Genomic DNA, 24,611 nt, shown 5'->3' on the forward strand with positions numbered 1-24,611 from the left:
TTCTGTCTAAATAATATGAGATGCAGAATGGTGCTGCAGTAGTATTAGAGGTTTTTTGGTGGGTTTTTTTTTTTTAAGTTCTGCATGTCTCCTGCACTAACAACCGACTTAGTCCTCCAACCCAGCCTAGGTTGGTAGTGAAAGAAATTTGTTACTAGTGGATGGCTGTTCAGTGGACTACAGTATGTGAAATTAGTTGTATGATTTCAATACTGTTCTGAGTGGCAGGGCAGGTGCAAGGATGTTTTGTGCCCTAGGCGAAACTTCCACCTTGCACCCCGCGCTCCCCCCCCCAAGCCCTGTGGCAACTCTCCATCTCTGCCCTCCCCTCCGCGGCAGCTCCTCCCAGCCCGGGGAGCTGTGCAGCAGCTCCTCGCCGCAGCTCACCTCTGTTCCGCCTCCTCCCCAAGCACGCTGTCACTGCTCCACTTCTCCCACCTCCCAGGCTTGCAGTGCCAATCAGATGTTTGATGCTGCAAGCCTGGGAGGGAGAGAAGCTGAGCGGGGGGAGGCGGAGCAGAGGTGAGCTGGGGTGGGGAGTTCCCCTGCATGCCGCTGCCCCCACCCTTACTTGCTGCCGGCGGCCCTCCCTGCACTCCCCTGCCCCAGCTCCCTCCACCTAAATGCGGATGACAACTGGGGCGGCTGAAGATCCGGCCGCTGTGGTCACCCCCGAAGGACCTGAAATGCCATCCCCCCAAATGCTAGTGCCCTAGGCGACCACCTAGGTCGCCTGATGGGTTGCACCAGCCCTGCTGAGTGGACCAGTGTGCCTATCACAAAAATCACAGCCAGCACTAACAAGCTCCCTTCTTTTAGCAGAAAACCCATAAGAGAACCCCCTTCAATCTCCTATAATTGAACCCTGCAGGTTAGGGTTATGGCACATTGGCAAGGGGAAATAGGCTGTGGCTCATGATGCATCTGGTTTGAGAATAATACTTCAGACAACCTATATGCTATCCTTCTCATTCATACACACATTATAAAGTAACTCCTTTGTCACTGAGATCTTCTTTTCTTAGCCCCCAGTTTTGTGGTTTGTTTATTAACTTTTGATATGATTTCAGAACAGAATCTATCCATAGGTGCTAGGGTTTAATGGACTACAGTAATGATAAAGTGGTAAAAAGTTATCCTGTCATGAATGCTAACATATAAATGCTTAGTCAGAAGTATTCATAAGATTAAACTTGTCATTTTTTGGAACAGAACACTTTCATGTGATGCATTATGGATATAAAGCAAGGATTGCTGCCTAAAATATAAGATTAATTATTTTGTTGTGTGGCTGATGCAGCATTAAGTATGAGCATTTCAGTCTAGCTGTAAAATAGATTATATTGTTAAATATTGCAGCATAGTGTCAGGGTGAAGGTGACTTTCAGGTACCAACAAGTTTTTGTTTTTAATTTTAATGTTTTTTTTATTTCAGTAAGTATCCCAGAAAATGATGAGCCGAATGGTATGTAAGTGCTACAGAACCCTCTTTCTTGACTCTGTCCGCTCTAGTTTTATGAAGTGTCATTAAATGAGTAATTTCCACAGTCCTCTTTGCTTTCGGAGTTCAATTGAAATTGCCAAGTCTCTGAGCCAATAAGAATTAGACCCTGTTAAAAACCTTATGCTTAATAGTAATACAAATTTTCATGTTATCACAATGTTGTAATACAGGGGTCAGCAACCTTTCAGAAGCGGTGTGCCAAGTCTTCATTTATTCATGGTAATTTAAGGTGGTAAATTTGCATGTCAGTAATACATTTTACATTTACAGGGGCTGGCACATGGAACCCCAGAATGGCAGCAGGCTGAGCAGACTGACGGCTGGGACCCCAGGCCGGCAGCGGGCTGAGTGGCTCAGCCCACTGCCAGTCTGGGGTTCCGTCCATCCAGGCTGACAGCGGGCTAAGCAGGGCCGATGGCTGGGACCCTAGGCCAGCAGCAGTGTACCACAGTAAATCAGCTCACATGCCCGCTTTAGCACATGTGCCATAGGTTGCTGATCCCTGCTCTAATAGTTTTGACTTTTTGACCATCTCTCTTGCTGGGGGATTACTTGTATAGAAAATGTTTAATGCTGTGTTATAATTGTTAGACACCTCATGAACTTTTCTCTTTTGTTTTAGATGGCAACAGAGAAAAGGTTAATGACCAGGCAAAGCTAATAGTAGGAATTGTGGTTGGTCTTCTGCTAGCAGCTCTGGTTGCTGGTATCATCTACTGGATATATGTGAAGAAATCAAAGTAAGACTTAACATAGAAGCTTGCTCTTAACTTTTTAAAATTAAAATAATGTCTACATGCATGTTTAGCTCCCCACAGAATTCTGGAAATCTAGGGGTGAAAAGTTATCCTCATCTGTAAATCTTATCTTGCATCTGAATTTAAAATAGACATCTTAGTATGGAGGCAGTGTATCATCTAGGGGTTAGAACACAGGCCTGGGAGCTAGGACTCCTTAACTCTGCCCCTGATTCAGCTGTGTGGCCTTGGCCAGATCATTTAGTGCCAGATTGTGTTTCCATTTAAGTTAGTGACACTTTTCCTATTTGACTTAAATGGGATGTGGTATTTCAATTTCCGAGTCAAATAATGGGCTGCCACATCTCTGCAACCTCATGGATAGTCAGGTGAGTTATCTTAGTGTAGGAGAAGTTGGCCAGCTCATACTCTCTCTAATTACCTGAATTTTATAGAAAGATAAACAGATGCCAACTTCACAGGAGTGTGTGAAGCTCTATTAAATTGTTCATATAGTGGTTTGAGATCCTTTTATTAACAGGTGCTAATGAGGGAAGTTGTATTGCTTGAAAACTAGACATTGCCAGGGCTGACTAAACATCTAGATCCAGAAGGTAGAGTGTATGGTGTGTGTACTTGCTCTGCTTGTTTTCAATTAGAGTTTCATTAGTACAGAAAATCAGTTTAAGACTATATGGAATACATTGGACAGTCTCTAAAAAGTCTTTAAAATATCTTCCCCTTCACCCTCATGGTTATCAGGTCCTCTGAACATATCCAACTTGCATCTGGTTCTGCTCAGTGTGGTAGTATGCTCTTTTCCCCAGACACAGACTGGGGCCCTGTCAGTTGTGAAAGTGCACACTTATCCTACCCCCATGCCTTCTCATAGATTCAGTGGAGCTATCTGATTTACAGCAGCTGAGGATCTGGCCTACACAGCACCAAGATCATTTATAAAGTGTTCTGAGAGTGGAGGCAGTTATGTATGTTGTGTACATATTTGTATAAACAAACATGCAATATTAAAGTTTACTTGTATTTCTCTATAACTTTACACATTGATTTGCAGTAGCTATATAATACAGTAACTCCTCACTTAAAGTCATCCTGATTAATGTTGTTACATTGCTGATCAATTAGGGAACACGCTTGTTTAAAGTTGCGCAATTCTCCCTTCTAATGTCGTTTGGCAGCCACCTACTTTATCCACTGCTTGCAGGAAGAGCAGCCCATTGCAGCTGGCTGGTGGGGGCTTGGAACCAGGGTGGACTAGCAGCCCCCCATCAGTTCCCTGCTCCCTTAAGTTCCCTGTGCTGCAGCTGCCTAGCAGTCTCGTAATTACATCTATCCCTTCCCCCCCCCCCACTGCCATGTGCTGCTCCCTGAGCCTCCTGCATGCTGGGGGGCAGGAGAGGGCAGGGAGCTAATGTCAGCGTGTCCCCCCTCCCTTGCTCCTACACCTTGTTTACCCCTTCTTCTCTGTATAGAGCAGGATGGGGATGCTGATGGAGAGAGACCCAGAGACCCTGGGTAGCTGCTGGTCTCAACTTCCTTGTCCACTTAAAAAGAATGCATTTAAGAGTGGGTCAGCTTACTTAAAGGGGCAGTGTGCATTTCTCTCTCTCTCCCATGCTATCTCCCCTCCCCTCCATTCCTGTTGTCTTGCAGAGTGAGAGGCTACATTAACAAGAATGTGTTAACCCTTGAGGGCTCAGCTGAGTGCTAGTTCATCATTTAGCACTGGGGGTCGGGACCCCTCAGGGGGTTGTGAGCTGTCAGCCTCTACCCCAAACCCTGCTTTACCTCTAGCATTTATAATGGTATTAACTATATATAAAAAAAGGTATTGTTAATTTATATGGGGGGGTCACACTCAGAGGCTTGCTATGTGAAAGGGGTCACCAGTACAAAAGTTTGAAACCACTGATTTAGCAGCAAGGCATTCCCTGGGAAATATCCCACCCTCTTCCATCCTCTAACTTCACCACCACAATCATCATAGCTGTGAACGCTATTGAATTGTTTGTTTAAAATGTACACTGTGTGTAATATAATTGTTTTTTATGTGGTGAAAAAAATTTCCCTGGAACCTAACCTCTCTCCCCCCCCTTTATATTAATTCTTATGGGGAAATTGGATTCGCTTAACATTGTTTCACTTACTTAAAGTTGCATTTTTCAGGAACATAACTAAAACATTAAATGAGGAGTTACTGTATACATATTCTGAGTTTTAACATGAAAAATTATTTCTCATTCAGTTGCCATACTTACTCATCTGTTTCTGGCATTATAAAGTGTTCCCATGCAGTCTTTAGATTTTACTTCAATACAAAACCACAAACATAGCTGTGCAGGAGATTTTTGGAATGTCCTGAATAGGGAAGCTTTATAAACATATGACCAGCAAAGAAATATTTAGCATGTGCTATTTATAAAGCTGCAGGAAATAAAAAAAAATGTCCCTATCACCTTCAGTTATTACTATAACAAAATGTCCAGAATTTTTTTTCTCTCTTAATGGGGAGTCCAAAGCATGAGGCAGTGACTCATTTATGGAGGGCAAATGTGATGTGTTTCGATGCTTTATGGTGTTAAACTTTGTTTTCCAAACTGGACCATTTCAAAAATAGAAATTACAGAATATTAGGCATGAAACAAAAGGCATAGGAGAACATGAATATCATATTTATAGTTAGAGTAGAAAATTAAATTAGCAGTGAGTAGATTGGGACCAAATATTTTTTAAAAACAGTTATGTTTAAATCATTATCAGTCTGTCTGATAGTCACTAGTTTCTTAAGTGAATCTAATTGCTCGACATATTGCTGACAAGCGTCTGCTTTTAGTATATATTTATATAAACCTATTCTCCTCTCCCTTGGGAATCAGTTTCTCTGTTTTTGGCATGCAGTACTTCCAAAGAGCAAGCAGAGCATCAGTATGTATGAAACAGGATTGCAGCACAAATCACAGCCCAGAAATCTCAAATACACCATTGCAATACGTATTGACACTGTGTGTGTCCAATCACAACCCTCCGTTTCCACGCAGGCCACTCCCTCGAACAGTTAGTCACTTTTTGAACCCACCCTCGAACAGTTATTCACCTAATCTCTGCCCCCAAAGTGACGTCAATGGAAAGTCTGAGAAGGCAGCAGCACAGAACTTTCAAACTCTCGTGAGGCAAGAAAAATGTTATTTTTTTTCATTAATGTATGTTGTGGTTTGTAGAATTTTCTATTGTCTTGTGATACAGGATAGTAGGAATTGTACTCACAGGAGTGGAGTGTATTCACAGTAACTAGCTTCTGTAGCTATTCATCGCCTCAGATTCATTTAATGCAAAAGCTGATTATTGCTACATCCTCTGCACCAGTTCAATGCAAATTAATTAGCAATCCTGAGTAAATTGCCTGTGCAACCCTCAGCTAGGCAATCTAAATATTCCTGTCTTCATCTCATCTCAGACATTCCCTAGAGAGAGTTTTTATTTATATATATATATATATATATATATATATATATATATATATATATATATATATATATATATATATATATATATATATATATAAATAAAATATTTTATAGGATTTATTTTTAAATGCTATTATATATAGCATTTTTAGAAAAGAAATCCATGTAGTGCCTCCGTTTTCCCTCTGAAACAGAAATCCAGGTGGAGAACATTTTTAAAGAAAATAATTAAATCTTTTATCCTTTCATTATCTGGGATTGTGAATACAAAAATTCCAGGTAATGTTACGCTAGAACAAGCTTCCTCTGATTTATTGCAGATTTTAAATGAAGGAAAAAACCTGAAATTTGGCTGAAAATTAAAACCGCAGCAATTTTTACAATGATCAGAGACACACAAAATTGTTGGTTTAATCAGCATCTTCAGTCATTCTGAGCTTATTGCTAACCTCTTTCCAGACTGAGGTTTGTCACTGGATGATTAGCAAAAATTGTACTTTTCTGCTATTTTGTATATGGTTAGAATATTGAAACCAAAAGTTGCACAATGTGTTATAGAACACTCCATAAGTATATATGTCTCACATACTTCCAACCACAAAGTTCACATTATTGTAAACATGGGAGACAAACTGGAAGTGAGCTGTTTGTGCTCTATATTTAATCAGTATAATCTAAGTCAGAGAATAACATGAGTATCAGTTAGTGAAAAAAATATTTCCACTTATTCCACATTGCTTTCAAGCATTTTTTAAATTTAGATATCAGTCTTCCCCCGGCAAAAAACAGGTGAACCTGTAAACCCTTTAGCACCATTTTACCTACCTTTTAGAGAGCTTTTTAGAGAGCCTTTTGATCCCCTATGGTAATCATTTTCTTGAAGGCAGGATATTGAGGACTTCTGAAGGAAAGCTTGAAATGTCAAATGAGGAATTAAACTTTATTAAGAGGATATAGGGATCCATACATTTTGAGTGGAGAAAGAGAAGTACAGGAGGCAGACACACCATCTATAAAATTTTAAGTAAAACAATATTTTTATAACCAATTTCTGACACTCTTATCTGACTTGGTTAGAAGTTTGGTTCAGACAATATATTGTGAAAAAACAGGTGAAGCTACTTAACATGTCATCTCTCTTTGTGCATCCATGCTGCCCAACTGTGATTGTTATGAATTAATTCTGGGAAAGTGTGCATATCTATATCCCCTACTGCTCCAGCAGGGGATAGACAGCTGCACTTAGGGTAATGGAGACTCAGAAGCTCCATTGTAGAGGACTAGCAAGTCTTCTACATACACACTATAAGGGGTTCTGTCTACACTGCAAAAATAAGAGTTACAACATGGTTACAAAAAAAGACAATTTTATGCTTTCCAAGGAAGCTGGCAAAGGCAATGCAGTTAGCTACCATGGTGACTATCATCAGTATTGACTAGATTGTAAATTATGTTTCATGTCAACTACACTGGGAAACAATAAGACCTGTAATAGTGAGTCTCAGATCCTGAGTCAGCTGATGTCCTTGTGCTACAGGACTGAAAATAGCAGTGTAGCAATTCCAGTTGGGCTCTGATACTCTCTTCCCTTCCCAGGTTTCAGAGTCCAGGCTGACCTGGAACACCTACACTCTGATTTTCAGAGCCAAAGCATGAGCCTAAAAGTCAGTTGACCTGGACTTGGGCAGGCTGCTGCTGGGTTGTTGTGTTTTGTTTTTTTTTGTTCTTGTGTAGCTGTACCCTGTGTCATAAACTGGTTATAAACTCAGGCTGTCTAGGCTGGCAGGGTTAGCACACAGAAGTTTCCTAGGGCTGCAGGTCCAGCACTTCTCATACTGCTGAGAGCCTCCATGCAACAAGGCTCCTGTGTTTTAACAAGGTCATGTAAAGTGTTAAAAATGCTGGCAGTTACACAAGCATTGCCTGCCCTGTGGCTACCAATGGTAGAACTGCACTAGTGTCAACAGTAGAAATTTCTCATGACAATCCCTATTGTTGAGCAAATGTTGTAGTGAGATCACTGAGGCGTCAGCCTCTGCCAACATTGTCATAATAAGTCTTGACAAGGTAGGTGAGGTAAAGTCTTTTATTGGACCCACTGCTGTTGGTGAAAGAGAAGCTTTTGAGTTCCACAGAGCTCTGTGGACCACCATATCCTGGAACCATCCTGGCTACAACAACACAGTTAGATGCTTATGCATGGATTTAAAACACTTAAATTTGAAGACTTAACTAAGTGGCCTTGTTTTCAGAGAGGCTGAGCATATGCAGTTCTCATTGCATTGATGTGGGCCATATCTTAACTTCTGTGAAGGTGATGGGTACTCAACCCTCTGAAAATCTGGCCACTTGTACAGGTGGCAGTCACCCAAAATAGAAGGTCTGAAGGGTTGAGGAAGAGGTGTGTTATATGTAAGGATTGAATATCACAAGTTTTTATTTTTTAAACAAAATTATTCTAACACCAGTTGGACCATTAGAGCAAATTCTATGATCTTTGCAACAGAACAACTTTAACCTAAGCAGCTGATAATGCCAGATAACAAAGCCCTCTAAACTTCAGTAGCAGCTCACAGGAGAGCCAATCTGTTTTGGGCTCTGTGTAAGGAGGGACACTCACTTTGGGATTTTATAGTAATTCTGTATCTCTCTCTCTCCATTGCTATGGCTTGTTCTCTCGAGTCTAACATGTCACATTTGAAATACAGCTCTTGAATTGTTCAAATTTTAATATCCAATGAAAAAATAGGCACCTCTCTGTCACAGTCATGTCCCTTGGCAGAAACAGTAGTTTCCCTGTCAACCTATCTTTCTCTGCATTTATTGGTATCCCTTTTGAGAGAGCCTGGTTTCATCACTGAAAAGGCCCTCAGGGGTTATAGTCTGTAATGATCTGCTCAGCACATTCTTCTCCCATGAGCCTCAAAATTCTGTGTGTCTCATCCCTACCCTCAATCTCTATTTTTGTAACCCAGTGTTACGAAAGGAGACATACTCATGAGTTGTTATTCAGATGACAAGCAAAATCCGTATGATCCATCTAAAGAGAACAAATTTGGCTTTTTTCTCTTACTGTGGATTAGAGAGATTTGCAGAAGAATTTTAAGGTCACATGAGAGATTCAACCACTGTCAATATTTTTTTTTCTTGTTTGGCTTCTTTCACTGTCCCTCATTTTCCTCTGTGCGGATCAGTCGTCTCTCTCTTTGAGATATTCAAAGAGAATGAAAATAACTGCCCAGCAAAGACTTAACAATGGGCTTAATGAGTTACTTTGTGGTATAATCCCAACATTTAAATGACTGACAGTTGTCTACACTGGACAGTTAACCCAGGATCTTAAATTTTAGCCTTAATTTCTACCTATCAGTATCATCCACAAAGAAAACACTCTGATCTGCATTTGGAGGACAGACTAAATCACTGATAATCCTTCAGTATTCTTCTAATGCTCCCCCCCCCCCCCCCCGATAGACAAGTTCCTCCATCCTTGATAAGGAAAGAACCCTAAGGCAGCTGAGAACAAAGAACTATGCCCTGAGATACACACAGGCTTGTGCCAAAACAGTGAGGACCCAGTAACAAGGGTAGGGCTTTAGTACATGGATCTGAGCATTCCCACAGTAATCACCCTGGTTAACTGTTCAGTTTCAGGATAACCATTGATCATGAAACAGAGACTTGGCCCTGGACTATATTATGAGTTTAGGTCAAATTTAGCAGTGTTAGATAAATTTAACCCTGTTCCCATCCATACGACGAAGCCATTTTTGTCAACTTAAAGGGCTCTTAAAATTAATTTCTGTACGCCTCCCTGACAAGGGGATTAGTGCTGAAATTGACATTGCTGGGTCAAAGTTGGGGTAGTGTAGATGCAATTCAACTGTTTTGGCCTCTGGAAGCTATCCCAGAGTGCTCCACTGTGACCACTCTGGATCACACTTTCAACTCAGATACACAGCAAAAGCTCTGGGAACTTTTGAATTTCATTTCCTGTTTGGCCAGCATGGTGAGCTCATCAGTACAGCTGACCATGCAGACCCAGAATCACAAAAGAGCTCCAGCATGGACTGAACAGAAGGTACTGAATCTGATCTCTGTATGGGGAGATGAAGCCATGCTATCAGAACTCCGTTCCAAAAGACACAATGCCAAAATATTTATTTGAAAAAGTCTCCAAGAGCATGAAAGACAGAGGCTACAGCAGGGACCTGCAGCACTGTGGCATGAAAATTAAGGCGCTCCAGCCATGCTGCTTCTGTGATGAGCTGCATGCAATTCTAGGTTAGGGCCCAAACCACTACCCCACCCTCTGTCCATGAACACCTGCAAAGGAGAGTCTCATGCAACAGGGATGAGGATTTGGGAGACAAGGCAGATGAGGAGGCTGAGGATAATGCACAGCATGCAAGTGGAGAAACCATTCTCCCTGACAACCAGGAACCAGTACCCTTCCAACCCCTCCAAGGTGGGCTCACAGACTATTAAGCCAGAGAAGGCACCTCTGGTGAGTGTACCTTATTATGCATGGTTTAAAAGCAAGCCTGTTCAATGATTAATGTGCCTGAAGGCTTGGGATGCATTCACAGCCAGTACAGCCCCTCCTTTTAAATGGCCAACCCAATGGGTACTTGGTAGGGGAAAGGAGGGCACTGCTGTTTGAAATCATTCCCATGTTATAAAAGTTGAAGCAGCTGAAAGTCTGTGGCTTACCATGGCTGCCTGCAAGCAGAATTCTGTTGCCTGGTCCTGCATGTGATCTTTCTTACCAAACCAGCAGGCCCTCAATATAAGAGGCAAAATGTGACCTTGTACCAAAAGCACATGTGCTATGTAATTTTTACTGTGAACCAAACTGTTAACGAGTCTACCCATTGTTCTCTAACATGTCTTTTTAAATACTACTCTCCCTTTTTCCTCCCACAGCTGCAAATGTTTCAGTACTTCCCCTATCACCTCCATCCCAGAGGCTAGCACAGATAAGGTGAAAAAAATGCACTTATGATGAAGTGTTCTCCGAGCTCATGCAGTTCTCCTGCACTGAAAGAGCTCAGCAGAACGTGTGGAGGCAAACAGTGTCAGAGTCCAGGACGGCAGGATGCAATGCTGAGGCTACTGGAGCTTCAGGAAATGTAGCAGGAGCACAGATGGCCACTACTGCCCCTGTGTAACCACCTGCCCTCCTCTCCTAGATGCCCAAGAACAGGGAGGGGCCCCTCCCGGCACCCAACCAGTTCACAGCCCAAGCAACAAAAGGCTGGCATTCAATATGTTTTAAAGTACAGTGTAGCCGCCTTCTTCCCTCCTCTCCTTATCCACCACCCCAGCTGGTGCTTCCCTCTTCCCCAACCCCTCCCAGGCTACCTTGGCAGTTATCCCTCTATATCAGGGTTTCTCAAACGGGTCGCTGCTTCTGTAGGGAAAGCCCCTGGCAGGCCAGGCCTGTGTGGTTACCCTGGCTGTCCATAGGTCCAGGTGCTTGAGGTGCTGACTGGCTGTGGATCACTGCTCTGGGCCAATGGGAGCTGCTGGAAGCAGTGTGGGCAGAGGGATGTAATGACTTTTTGATCACTGCTTGCAGAGGCAATAGAGAGGAGGGCAGTTGGCTTACAAGGAAGTAGAGTGAACCAAGGCAGGGGGGTGTCATCAAGGAGAAACAAACAGAACTGTCACACCAGAGCCTGGCCAGTCATGAAACTGGTTTTCAAAGCTTCTCTGATGTGCTATGTTTCCTGGTGTGCTCTTCTAATCGCCCTGGTGTCTGGCTGCATGTAATCAGTGGAAGCTTGCAACGCTAGACAGCTACTGGTCAGTTTGGAATCAATTTGGAGTGGGCAAATCCACTGTGCAGGCTGCTGTGATCCAAGTAGCGAACGCAATCACTGAGCTACTGCTCTCAAGGGTAGTGACTCTAGGAACTGTGCAGATCATAGGGAACCCCACTGCAGCAAAGCCATCCACTAACTGTGGTGGGACAACAGAAGGCAATTTGCCTCAACCTCCCACTCCCCCATAAACGTCTCCCTTTTACTCCCATAGTTATCGTAGTGCACACAGCAAGCAGCAATAACAATTGGTTATACCTCATCAAACCCAATATTCTGAGTGGGTAAACTGCACCAGCACAGCCTATAGTTGAACAGCTCCTTACTACTGTCCAGAGTGCCTGTGTACAGCTTCTCTTGGCATTAAGGGGTAGGCTATGTCCCCAAGGTTAACTATATGCATTTCAACATCCCCAACATTTATTTTCTGATCGGGAAGTAAGTCCCTTCCTGCAGCTGTCCAAACAGACCAGAGTTCCTGAAGATGCAAGCATCATGTGCCTTTGATGTTGGTGAAACATCCCTTGTGATCCACCAGTGCTTGCAGCACCATTGAAAAGTACCCCCCCTTTTGGTTTATGTACTGGCTGCCAAGGTGGTCCGGTCCCAAGATAGGAATATGTGTTCCTTCTGTTGTCCCACCACAGTTAGTGGATGTCTTTGCTGCAGTGGGGTTCCCTATGATCTTCACAGTTCCTAGAGTCACTACCCTTGATAGCAGTAGCTCAGTGATTGCGTTGGCTACTTGGATCACAGCAGCCCGCACAGTGGATTTGCCCACTCCAAATTGATTCCCAACTGACCAGTAGCTGTCTAGCATTGCAAGCTTCCAGAGGGCTATCACCACTCACTTCAGGTGAGGGCTGCTCTTATCTTGGTGGTATTGCCCTTCAGGGCAGGGGAAAGCAAGTCAAAGTTCCATGAAAGTGCCCTTACGCATGCAAAAGTTTCACAGACAGTGGGAATCATCCCAGACCCGCAACGTTATGCCGTTCCACCAGTCTGTGCTTGTTTCCCAGGTCCAGATTCAGCATTCCATGGTTAGAACCTGCCCCATTATTAGCATGATGTCCAAATTGCCAGGGCCTATGCTTTGAAAGAAGTCTGTCATGTCCTCATCACTATCATGATCACACTGTCGTCACCTCCTCGCCTGCTTTAGCAGGTTCTGGTTCTACACATACTGCAGGATAATGTGAGCATTATAAACACCTTGCACAACAACAGCAGTGAGCTGAGCAGGCTCCATGCTTGCTGTGGTATGGCATCTGCAGGAGAGCAGAGTTGCAGCAGAAGCAGTGCATGACAACAGATGCATGAGAGGACCTGTGAGGTGGATTAATGGCACCAGAAGAGCAGACTTGCAGCGGAAGCGGTGAAGGATGACAGTACCACACACATTTCCTGAGAAGCCTATGATGGACAACATGGAAGAATTTGCTATCGAGACACGAACAGGAGAGCACAGTTGCAACAGAAGCAGTGGTTGGATGATGATGGTTAGCAGTCCAGCTGCTCGCAGTATGGCATCTATACAGAAAAAAGGGACAAAACGATTGTCTGCCATTGCTTTCACGGAGGGAGGGGCGACTGACGACATGTACCCCAGTCCACCTGCCGCAGTGTTTTTGCCCCATCAGGCATTGGGATCTGAACCCAGAATTCCAATGGGGGGTGGAGACTGCAGGAACTGTGGAATAGTTACCCACAGTGCAGCGCTCCGAAAGTCGACGTTAGCCACAGTACTGTGGACACACTCTGCCAACTTAACGCACTTAGTGGGGAGACACACAATCGACTGTATAAAATTGCTTCCTAAAAATTAATTTCTATAAATTTGACCTAATTTTGTAGTGTAGAAATACTCTTGGATTTTTGTACTAACAGAGTTCATGCAGAGACCACACTAGCAATACCGTTAGACAACATAGTTGAAAGGAAGTGGTAAAAAGGATAAAGTAACTTCAAGCATTAAAATATACTAGCCAATGTAATAATCTACCTTAAAACAGAGAGACAGCTATTGCGATTTCAAACATCCAATCATCTGTTTAGACCTCAGGTCCATGATCTTGTGTCCCTCTTGCTTGACCTGATGCATCAGGTCTGCTGCCCACTTCCCCTTCTGAGGAACTGGCACTTCCAGTGGTAGCACTTCAGCCATGTCTGAAATTTGGGATACAGTTGTAAGCCCCTGGGAAATGTTTTCCCCAACTCATGTGGATCAGGACTTGACTAAACCATAGCCCTTTATACTTTTCAAGGTCACTTAAACCAAGGCCAGTTGCAGTGTTCATCTACACTGCTAGATAAAGCTAATATCTTTGCACAGGTACACCGCACTAGCAAAAATAAAGCCATTGATTTTAGAGGAGTATATGCTGACTAGCACCAATGTGACATGTCATATTGTCTTGCTAACTTGTGCCATCATTGCATTTTGCAAGTCAATGTCACTTCAGTCCTTTACCCTGAATCTGTAGTGAGTATACGCATAAATCTGTCACAACAGATTACTATAGAGGAAACAAATTATCACAGAGAAAATGTGTATATGATAAGCTGCTTTGACACAAGGAATTACTGTCTCACTCAAATACATCTGGCCATTTACATTTTAAAAGTTTGGGTTTTAAAATGTTATCACACCATTGCAGCAATCTTTCACCTTGGCTGATGGTGAGGTTTCTCACATTAAATGCATGGCTTGTGGGGTTATTCTGCTAAACTAAACTAAGCACTTAACTCACTAATTCATCTTCACTGCTTACATTGAAGCATACCTGCTATTTTAAATGAGGCATACCTTTTTCTTCCCTGTCCACCCGACATTTACAGTCTCTTCTCTGTCCAGAAAAAATGCTTTGTGCACTGAAACAAAATCTAGGTGGTACCCAGAATGGTTTTCAATCTAAATGATCATTGACTTCTGCGTAGCACAAGCTCCAAAAGCTATTTTATGTGAACACACAAAGATTGTTGTGTTGATAAAGATGTCTTAGTCACACTTCTGCATTTAATATGCCTATGGACAAAACCCTTAATGAAACATGCAGAAAACGTAGGGAATTAATTTGTCAAAAAAATACACGTGCACAACCAGCTTAGCCTCAGTAAACAGAATTATCCTGGGCTCTTTTGCAATGTATAAGTTCCATTGTTACTAATATATGTGTATGTAGTCCTACTGCAATGCTTATTGGTATATTCATAGTCATGCAAATACTTCTAGTGTTGTGCTGGTAATTGAATTCTTACAATTTTTTTCTTTGCAGAGAGGGAGAGAGACACACTGTATATTAATATGAACAAAATGCTATAGACGTGCAAATGAGACACTGATAATTTTTTTCTTGTAGGACACCATCAAAACATGTAAACAAAGACCTTGGAAATATAGAGGAAAATAAAAAGCTAGAAGAAAACAATCACAAACCTGAAGTTTAAAAGACAGATGTCAGTCATTCCAGGTAAATTGGAAAATAGAATCAGAACAGTTTACCTGTGTATCATATCTCCTGTACAGCAAAAGGAGGTTTTCTTTCAGTTCAAGGGCTAGAAAGCCTCTGCTTCTGGAGTAGGATGATCCAATATTTATCTTTAGTCAACCTCGGACCTCAGAGTTGAAATATGGTCTAGTGAGCACTATGAAATTATGAAGCCTTGTTCTCCCCTTTCAGAATATAAGTACTCATAGTAAAGGCAATAGGAATTATTTGTATTCTTATGATATAGGGGAGAGGGGGAGCAACACCCACAGCAGCTATGGATTTTTAATAGAACGTGTGCACACACATTAAAAGAAATGCAAAAGGATTCTGACATTCAGAAACCAACTATCACATGCATTTGAACTCATGCGCTCAGGGAAATTTAATAATTATATGATGTATACTCACAAAGGAGAACATTTTAGTTCTATTCACTATAGGTAAAAATTAGTTTTTGGTGGGCTCAAAACAATGTATGTTCAAGAGGTAAGATGTTCTTACCATAAAATCACATACTATTACTAACTTCTTGCTGGATGTAGTCATTGTGCCATGACTGTGCAAAAGAAGTGGAGATTTCCCCTCCTCTTTATAAAACACAAGCTGCAGGACAACCCATGGGATACATCTTCACTACCCGCCGTATCAGCGGGTAGCAATCGATTGCTCGGGGATCGATATATCGTGTCTCATCTAGATGCAGTATCGATCCCCAAACGCGCTTATATCGATTCCGGAACTCCACCAACCCGAATGGAGTTGCGGAGTTGACATGAGGAGCCACGGACATCGATCCTGCGCCATGAGGACGGTGAGTAATTCAATCTTAGATACTTCGACTTCAGCTACGTTATTCACATAGCTGAAGTTGCGTATCTGAGATCGATTTTTCTCCGTAGTGTAGACCAGCCCATGGAATCCAAACTGCAATGAATACAGTGGTACTACAACAAACCCACAGCATCATCCGGTGGTCAGATGCAGCCTCCATTGCTGCCTCTGTCCTCTTCTTTTAATGTCACAGGCTGGGGCTCACACCGTCTTTCTGAACAGTGATGTCCCTTAACACACACACATTGTGGAAGGCCAGGGTAAAGAGGGTGGAAATCAGTATCCAATGTTCTTTAAATTATGGAAGTAAATGGTCAAAAGATAAGATTTCAAATTAAATTATCAAATTTACTCAGTTTCTAAACTAGTTTTTTTTAATTTATGCCTCCACTTTTGAGTGTTTAATTTGAGAAACCTTAAAGAGACCTAAGTTGAGAGAGTGTTGTGCACCCATCCTTTGTCAGCCCTCTTTAAAGTGTCATGCTGCAAAGCCAAAAATGGAGAGGAACAAAATCATCGGTCACTCTTAAATTTGGTGTAAAGATTGTAAAATTATTACCCCAGGTTTCTTGTTTCAATAAGATGGGGATAGGAGGGTACTTTAAGGGAATAATCTAAGATATTGAAAATGCTGGATCTGAATGTTTCAGTTATTCATACAGTCTTGCCTCTAATCTTAGCATAAACCACAAGGCAACTTTTCTTGCCACAAATACTCAAAGGAGTCAAAGATCTGAGAGACAGCAAGGAAGGGTGATCAGACAGTCCATATAAACATCTACTACTATTATTGTCAGGAATGTCCCTATTTATTGTGTAATAGTGTTCTAGTCATTGATATTGTAATTAGAGGTTATGTTGGAAAAGTCCTCCATAGAGTTTGCTGTGCCAGAGTTCATCATTCAGGTAGGGAGAGTGGGGGGGTGGCAAGTTGCTTTCAAGTTTTGCGGGGGGGGGGGGGGGGCGTAGACTCTTGCTCTGCTCTTTTAATTGTGCATACCCTTGAAATTCTGCAGTCCTAGAGTACACTGGTAGGAGGAAAGGAATGTCCAACACGAGGAGGTTGAGCGATGGGAGAAAGCTACAAGCAGTCACCCTCCCCTTCCCACTTCCAGCTACTGGTCTCTCCTGCCTTCACCTGCAAATGACAAGCACCTTTGCTTCCAAACCCTACTGGAACTTCCTTGAAAAATCTGCTGTCACCCTCCCCATGAGTCCCCAGCTGCAAAATTACTCTTACCTACCTTTGCCCTGCTGACAGTATTAAGAAAGATGCCCTCTCATATTGCAGATATCTAGACCTAAAGTAAAATGGGAAGGAAGAGAGCCCCTCTATGGATTCTTCACAATGCCACAGGGTGGCGTTCCACCCTCCATTAAGTGATTGCTTAGGGATTATTTTGCTGGCTGCTTTGGTACTTCTGTTAATCTGCTATAGATGTGAAGGCTTAAGAAGAACACATTAGGATTCTGAGCATAAGGGATTTAAGGCCTACAGAGGTGGTGGAGTGGTCCTGTTTCCTCAGTCTTAGAGAATGTCTAACACTGCAATCAGGAGATATGGCTCCTGTAGACCAAAGCAAGCTCAGACTGGAGCCACAGCAGCAGTACAGGTGACCTCCTCCAGTACAACCCCACCCAGGATCTTGAGCTAGCTTCCATCTAGGTCAGGTCTAGATCAGGTTTGTCTACAGCAGCTGCAGTCATACCCTTAGTGTTAGAAGTTCATCAGGCCTAGACTATATGGAAGGCATGGGGGAGGAGAGGGCTCTGGTGAATTGAATTTTGCACAACTGAATTCATTTTGTCCAAGAAGGAAGTTTCTCCATTTTCCTTGTAAAATTGGTAGAAATGTCAAAAAATTAGTCCCTAAACTTAATTTACAGATTTCTGGGAAAATGCTCCCAGTGTCCCTTGCTTCTGTTTGCCAGAAGCTAGGAGTGAATGACGGGGAATGGATCACTCAGTTATTACCTGTTCTGTTCATTCCCTCTGAAGCATCTGGCATTGACCACTGCTGGAAGATGGGATACTGGGCTAGATGGACCTTTGGTCTGACCCAGTATGGCCGTTCTTATGTAAAATGGTGAAATTAGAATCCCTAAAATTCCCACTGTAATTTCACATGGGAAAGACATGGTTCACTTCATGCCCTAATGTTTTGTGTAATGGTTCTGGACATTGTAGTAGCTGCCACATCTACAGAGGTGACTGTCCGTTAGCCCTGGCTAGTATTTGTGTATTGTTTTGGGTTCTTTCAAATCTGATGTGTTATATAAACATGAGCTCCTTATTACATTCATGATTTGGAGAATACATTTATTGATTCATCAGCAATGGACATAACTTTGTGATGTAATTCAACTTAAGTTTGTAATGACATTTTCCAGTGACATTTATTTTGCAGTTAAATAAAGACTATTAAAACTCTTGTCTAATTATGATAATTTTGCCAGTGACCTAGTTTAACTGACTATTTTTCACATTTTCAGAGAATACATATAGAAGCATGAACATGGATTGTATTCAAAACATACAAAGAAGTGACAGTTATTCATGGTTCAAGTATTGAACAGATCATTCTACCAAGTTTTCAAAGGATTTTAGATGCAATTATCTCAAGTTTAAAAAAACCTAATTTGGCATCAGCCAAGATAGTAGGTCACCATGTTGTGTTCTGTTTGTTTTTGTAAATGTCTGCACTGAAGAGTTCTTTTTGTTTGCCTTTATGTAAATTTTTTACGTAGCTATTTTTATACACTGTAAGGCTTTGTTCTGGGAGTTGCTGTTAATCTGATGTATGGTGTAATGTTTTTATTTCAATTTGTTTTTAGTACACCCTTTGAGCAGGTACATTTCTAATTCTGATTGCTATCTGTAAAATCCCTGCTTTTGTAGAGCAGAGATCTAAAATGTAAGGTTGTGTTATGGGGATAGAGCAAGCTCCTTTTTCTATTCTTGAAATCACAGTGGCAAGAGATGGAGCTAGCTATGACAAAAGTGCACTAAAGGGTTCGTGGAAGTAAAAACAAACATCTAACTGACCAGAAAAGGGCACAGATAGTTTCCAAAAATAAGCTTGGGAGTCTAGCAAAGAATTTATCACAAAATTCTTGTTAGCCTGTGTACAGATTGCTGCTAATAATTCTTTTCTGAGTGAGTGAATCACACGTGTTATAGCAGTTTGGAAAAAAGTTATTGATTGTCCTCAGTCTCATTGTAGATAGAGAGCAACACTGTAATTTTGAATTGGTTTTAAGTCCTTTTGGTTATTCACTGCCTTAAAGTACTGTACCTTTTTCTTCATTTCAAAAAGATAACAGTCAGAATTGGAGATTTTTTTAAAACAGTGGTCATATCAAAGCTGCATTTTTCCACAAAAATAGAATATATATATATATTTTTTGTGTGTTTTTGTTAACTACGCTACAGATATTGAATGCACCTTGGATAATTTTAGTGTTTTTACCTGGTACATAATTTATCAAACAGTGCATATAATTGTAACAATGAAATGTTTATGTATCTTTAGTTACATTCAAGTTTAACTTTATAAACGTGTTTTATGCTTGAGGCAATTTTTAGAATGATGTAAAAGGAAACATTTTTTGGGTAGATGGCCAATAGAAAACTGTAAAAACTCAGAAGTTCCATCTCAGTATTCTTAAACAGAAGTGTAGTTTCTGGGAGAATGTAATAGACAATTCAGATAATGGGAGGAAAATAAGTACATAGAGTAAACAGAACATCAGATTTCCATTTTTACATCTATGATCCGGGGAAAAGTAAGTTTTTATAGACGGTTAGGCAAAAAAAGTTAGTAAAAACAAATTAAAGAAATGGAAATTAGAAAACATTTTGCCACTTCTACATTATTTAGAAAAAACACTTACTTGTAAATTTGTAAAATGTTAAATGTCTGGGCGGTAGTGACTGATGTCTTAATAAAAGCTTCCTGTAGTGCATTGGCATGGATTAAATACATAAAATGTCCTATAAACTCTATGCTGTATAAAATATTAAGGGGGAAATCCTGTTATTTGCCTCTAAACTTTGATTTGTTAATATTTTATTTGGCAAAGGGGAAAAAAATCTTGGTCAACATTTAAACCAAAGTAAAAGGGGTGGGGGAAAAAACCAAAGTTGTTTGTTTTGCATGGCTAAGCCATTGTTATCTCTGTAAATACTGTGATTTTTTCCTTTTTTTAGAATTTTGTTAAAAAAATTCTAAAATTTTTAAACACTTGTTTTCCAAAATAAAATGTGAACACACAAAAAAGGTACTTTATATACAATTTTTTTTTTATTTTGGTGTGAGAACACCACTGCCAACTGAAATGCAATGGGAGTGACTAGAGAAAAAAAAGTTGTAATGGCTTTAAGTATGTGATAAATGACAGAAGTTTATTGTAATTCTCTATTTTGAGAAGAAACCTTCAAGACTAAGAAGTAGAGGGAATGGGTCGAAAAAATATTTACTACTTTCTTGGAAAAAAAACAAGGAAGATTTAAAAAAAATCACTCACTTTCTACACCCACAGTTGGGAAAAAGGAATAAAAAGCTCACCTTTTGAAATTCGGCTACATCTCCCATCCAGTTTAACTCTTCAGCCCTAGGAGACAGATTTTTCCCTGTTCAATGTTCACTTCAGGCATGTTTCAGGAACCACCAGTGCATAAATAAATAAATAAATAAATGTTTCAATCCATGCCTAAAAGATAATAAAACGAAGTATGAATTCACCTGCTTGTCTGACATTTCAGTTCAAAGGAACACTTCTGCAGATGAGGAAAGACCCTGATCCTGCGAGTTGTTAAGCATGCATGTAACTTTACTCTTGTGAGTAATCTCTGAAATCAGTGGCGTTCCACACAGGTCCTGGGATCTGTCCAAGAATCAAATCTTATCACACTATGCAGAACATGAGTACATGTATTATTCTTATTTCAGGATGTAGTTAGTACCTATCATTGAGACATACGGGCACCTTACAAGTAAACCTATGTATGGTTTACCTTTTGCAGGGTGAGGAAATCAGCGTGGCCTCCAGAAAAAACTGCAATTATGGGCCATGAGGGCCCAGGTCTGTCAGTTACAGATGGACTGCATCAACTGAATTCATTTCATCTCAGTTGTTGTGATGATTACCTACAGTACAAATCCCTGCTTACATGCTGAATAGATAAAACAGACAAAGTGAGGGAGAAAGGAACTGTTATCCACATTTCAACTATGAGGAACTGAGAGAGAGATTAAACTCTGCCCAAGGTCATACAGGAAATGGGTGCTCTTATGATTAAGGCACTGGACTATGTTCTCCCATTTAACTGATTGTTCACTAGGACCAGTTCTGCAATCACCACCAATAAAAGACTGAGGCAGAAATGTATGTAGTGGTTAAAAGTCTGCCCTTTTGAATGGGGAGAGAGGCGGAGGAGTAATTTCACACACAAAAAAAACCTCAGCAGAAAATTATAGTAGATTCTGCCTTTTTTTTTAAAAAAAAGGCTCTAAAGGTGTAGTATATCTAAGACCTAATACTTGCTTGTGCCCATCTCTGGGTATTCACTTCACCCTTTGTGTATCTGTCCTAACCCACAGGCTTTGTTTTGACTTTCTAATCCAACATGCACTTCCTAGTCATTTATCCGTCAGACAACACAGAGCCACACGCTATAGCAACCAAGGCTGCTGTGAGATATGGAATAAATTTTCAGCTGAAACAGCAGGGGCTCAGGTAACCAATACATGTAGGAAATACAAATAAGAGATCCCATAACAAATGGGGAATAGATATTTTTATTTCCTGACTTACTATAGTGACAAAAGCACAACCCCAATACTACCCTTTACTTATCCAGTATGTATTGCATCTTCTTGGACAGGAAATTTTTCTTCTACTGAGTTTTGAAACAATTACATAAAATGAAAGTAGTGTGTTTGTAGTGGCAATTAGTTTTTAAAACTATATTGGGAATGTTAAATTAACATTATGAAATACTAAAATCATTATAATGTATACACCATAGATAAGAAGTTCATTCATTGGTCTTAGACCAAAATTCCTCCAGGAACTGTCACAAATCCACTTAAATCTCTGATTTACTTGTAACACTACCCCATGAAGCCAGATAACTTCTTGTTAGCTAACATTTAAGACGCTGTATGTATATAATTTTCTAGCTGAGGTTATCAGCGATACGCATGAAATACCTTAATACCTTGTTTCAGCCAGTGTCACGGAATGGTTTTGGAGTTTGGTGCAAACCATCGACATCAGATTTGGGAGTTTGCAGTTTCCTGGCTCTGCAAATCAACTGATGTTACAAGAAAGCCAAACACATCTTTGCACACAGATGTAAAGGCTGCTGATACATAACTTGTTCCAGTTTGTTAAGGTGCATGACAGGCAGCTAAACTCACCTTTTCAGTCTCAATATGTGCTTTTATTATTCTGTTGCGTAGCCTTGAGCACTCCCACCCTCTTTTAGGAAAGCAAAAGATTAAGACCCAGATCCTTAGCAGGCGTAAATCAACACAGCACCAGTGTGGACTTGACTTACCCTAGCAAGAGGAGACAGACCTCACAGTGAGTGGGTTGCATATGGGAAGTAGAGAGAAAGGAAGCTCATTCAGGTGGTGTATACTCAATGCAGATCACAGGACAGCACTGCCCAGGTTCCCTGCCAGCCAGTACTCAGGAGCTTGTGTTAGGGGAGAGATAGGAAAAGGAGATACAGTTCCACTGGTGATTTACTGCCCAGAAAAGGGGCATATAGAAGGGTGCAGAGCACTGCAAAGAAGATGCAGGATGCTTCACAGTCTGAAGGAAAGAAAAGTCCCAGCACACAACCCACTTAGTGTAACATACCAGGGTACAATTCAGACCTATGAGTAGCTGTGTCACCCCTGCCTTGTGACCTGGGATGCCGTTTGCGTTACCTTGCTTCTGTAGCCTCCAGCCTGGACTGTTCACAAACAGCCTCTGGCATGTAAGTCACTCCCAGCTATGTCTATGTGTGCTGCAGCCAGCCAGCCATGTCTTGGCTCTTGCCCTTGCCTTAAACATTACCACAGGGTGATCCCAACACACTCCCAGAAACTATGTCCTGTACTGCCCAGACTTCTCCTGGACAGTTCAGATCTATTGAGTCCAATACTCCTTTAAGGGAACACTATGCACAAAACTCACTAACTCAAATGGGGTTACCTGACAAGTCCACTTGAACACACTGGATTAGATAAAACAAGTGTATTAACTACAAAGAGAGATGATAAGTGGGGACAGGGAAAGAGGCATTAAAATCAGAAATGGTTAGAAGAAAAAGATAAAATGCTTACTGCTGCCTAACGCAATAAAAACTAAGATTCAAAGCCAAGTTCTCTCGCCACATGTTTTCAGCAGTCTTGACTGACCATGCCCTTTAGATCAGGACCCCTCCCCCAAACTCCAGTGGCTGTTGCCTTTGTCTCTTCAGGTGCAGTGAATGTGATGGGCATGGAGAGAGAGAGAGGGGTGGGTCCTTTGAGGTAAAAATTTGCTCCTTTTTATAGTCCTGTCCCCCTTGGAGAAGCATTTCCAGCTGGGAGCAAAGTGGCAAGCAGACTACGTGAAACGAAACTGTTTCCTTAGTAAGATGTTGATTTTTTGGCCCCGTCTCCTTTCCTGCCAAAGAATGGCCACTTACCTGGTAATTGTTCCATCAGCCTTGTTTACACTTGGGCATCAACTTGCCTTTGTCTCTGAGGAACTGCTCTGACCACGCCCCAGATTTTCCTGGAAAAAAAAATGTATTTTAGTCACAATTTCAGTTTATGTTTATAACTTCACTGATAATGCTGCCATATGCGTTTTGCCATAATATTATTGCTCAGCATATTATGATTTTTTAAATGATACCTCAGAAGCCATCTTGTACAAACATTACTACAATAGCATGTAGGGTGTGAACATGGCTATATTCTCTCACTCTTAGTTAGCCTGTTTGCAAACTATATATATGGTCTGAGTACACATCCTTCACACACACGAAAATGGATAGTGATTGTATTATGCTACACGCTGTCTCATCTTGCCAATTACTTTTTCTAATAACCAGCAGCAACCATCCATTTTGGATTAAATAATCTGAAATTCAGATAGTTGTGCTCATCAGTGGTTAGCAAATTATTTTCTAAAGGTTTAAAGAAAAGAAGAATCAGAGAAAATCAAATCAGACCATCCCAGCCAGTCCCAGTTCACGCTGAATGCAATGTAGGAGAAGCTTGCAAGAACATATTCCCACCCATCCCAAGAATCAATCTTTATTTCTGGTGAATATTCTGAATTTCACACATTGGAAAGAGACATTTCTTGCAGTGAAGTGCCTTGCTGTCTGCAGTGGATATGCTGGTACTCTTCAGAACAAAAAAGGTAGAAAACTTGGGATTGACAAATTGTTATTGAACTTTACTCCTGTAGACAGGAGGCATGCTGGGCTTTTTCCATTGTCCACTCTCCTGTGCCATCAGCTAAGGGCTGCATAGCCTCTCCTAGCATATCCTGATGGCCATTTTCTATCCCTTGTTTCTATGCGGAGCTTCCCTCCACCCCCACCCCCACGATCTGTTCTAATTACAGGAGAATATTTTGTTCAGAAATGTCAATGCATCTTAAAATATTCAAATATAGGCAGATTAAGACTTTTATAAAAACACCTAACAATACACATACAGTGAGGAAAACAGATATGTTACTATA

At 41.2% G+C, this 24,611-nt stretch overlaps 1 protein-coding gene across 3 annotated transcripts in view; it reads left to right on the forward strand.

Moving 5' to 3' along the window:
* The window catches only part of ALCAM (activated leukocyte cell adhesion molecule), a 167,098-nt gene extending 146,485 nt beyond the window's left edge, over positions 1-20,613 (forward strand). For 2 of the 3 annotated variants that reach the window (XM_050958673.1, XM_050958684.1), the window contains exons 13-17: positions 1,436-1,465; positions 2,127-2,244; positions 5,298-5,429; positions 14,908-15,018; positions 18,363-20,613. In XM_050958673.1, coding sequence (XP_050814630.1) covers positions 1,436-1,465; positions 2,127-2,244; positions 5,298-5,429; positions 14,908-14,995 — 368 coding nt within the window. In that variant the 3' untranslated portion in view covers positions 14,996-15,018; positions 18,363-20,613. The remainder of the gene's footprint in view (positions 1-1,435; positions 1,466-2,126; positions 2,245-5,297; positions 5,430-14,907; positions 15,019-18,362) is intronic. The other variant, XM_050958694.1, reaches the window with a different exon arrangement.
* The last annotated feature ends 3,998 nt before the right edge of the window (positions 20,614-24,611 follow it).

This window comes from Gopherus flavomarginatus, chromosome 1 (assembly GCF_025201925.1).
Source record: "Gopherus flavomarginatus isolate rGopFla2 chromosome 1, rGopFla2.mat.asm, whole genome shotgun sequence".
In the NCBI taxonomy this organism is placed as follows: Eukaryota; Metazoa; Chordata; order Testudines; family Testudinidae; genus Gopherus; species Gopherus flavomarginatus.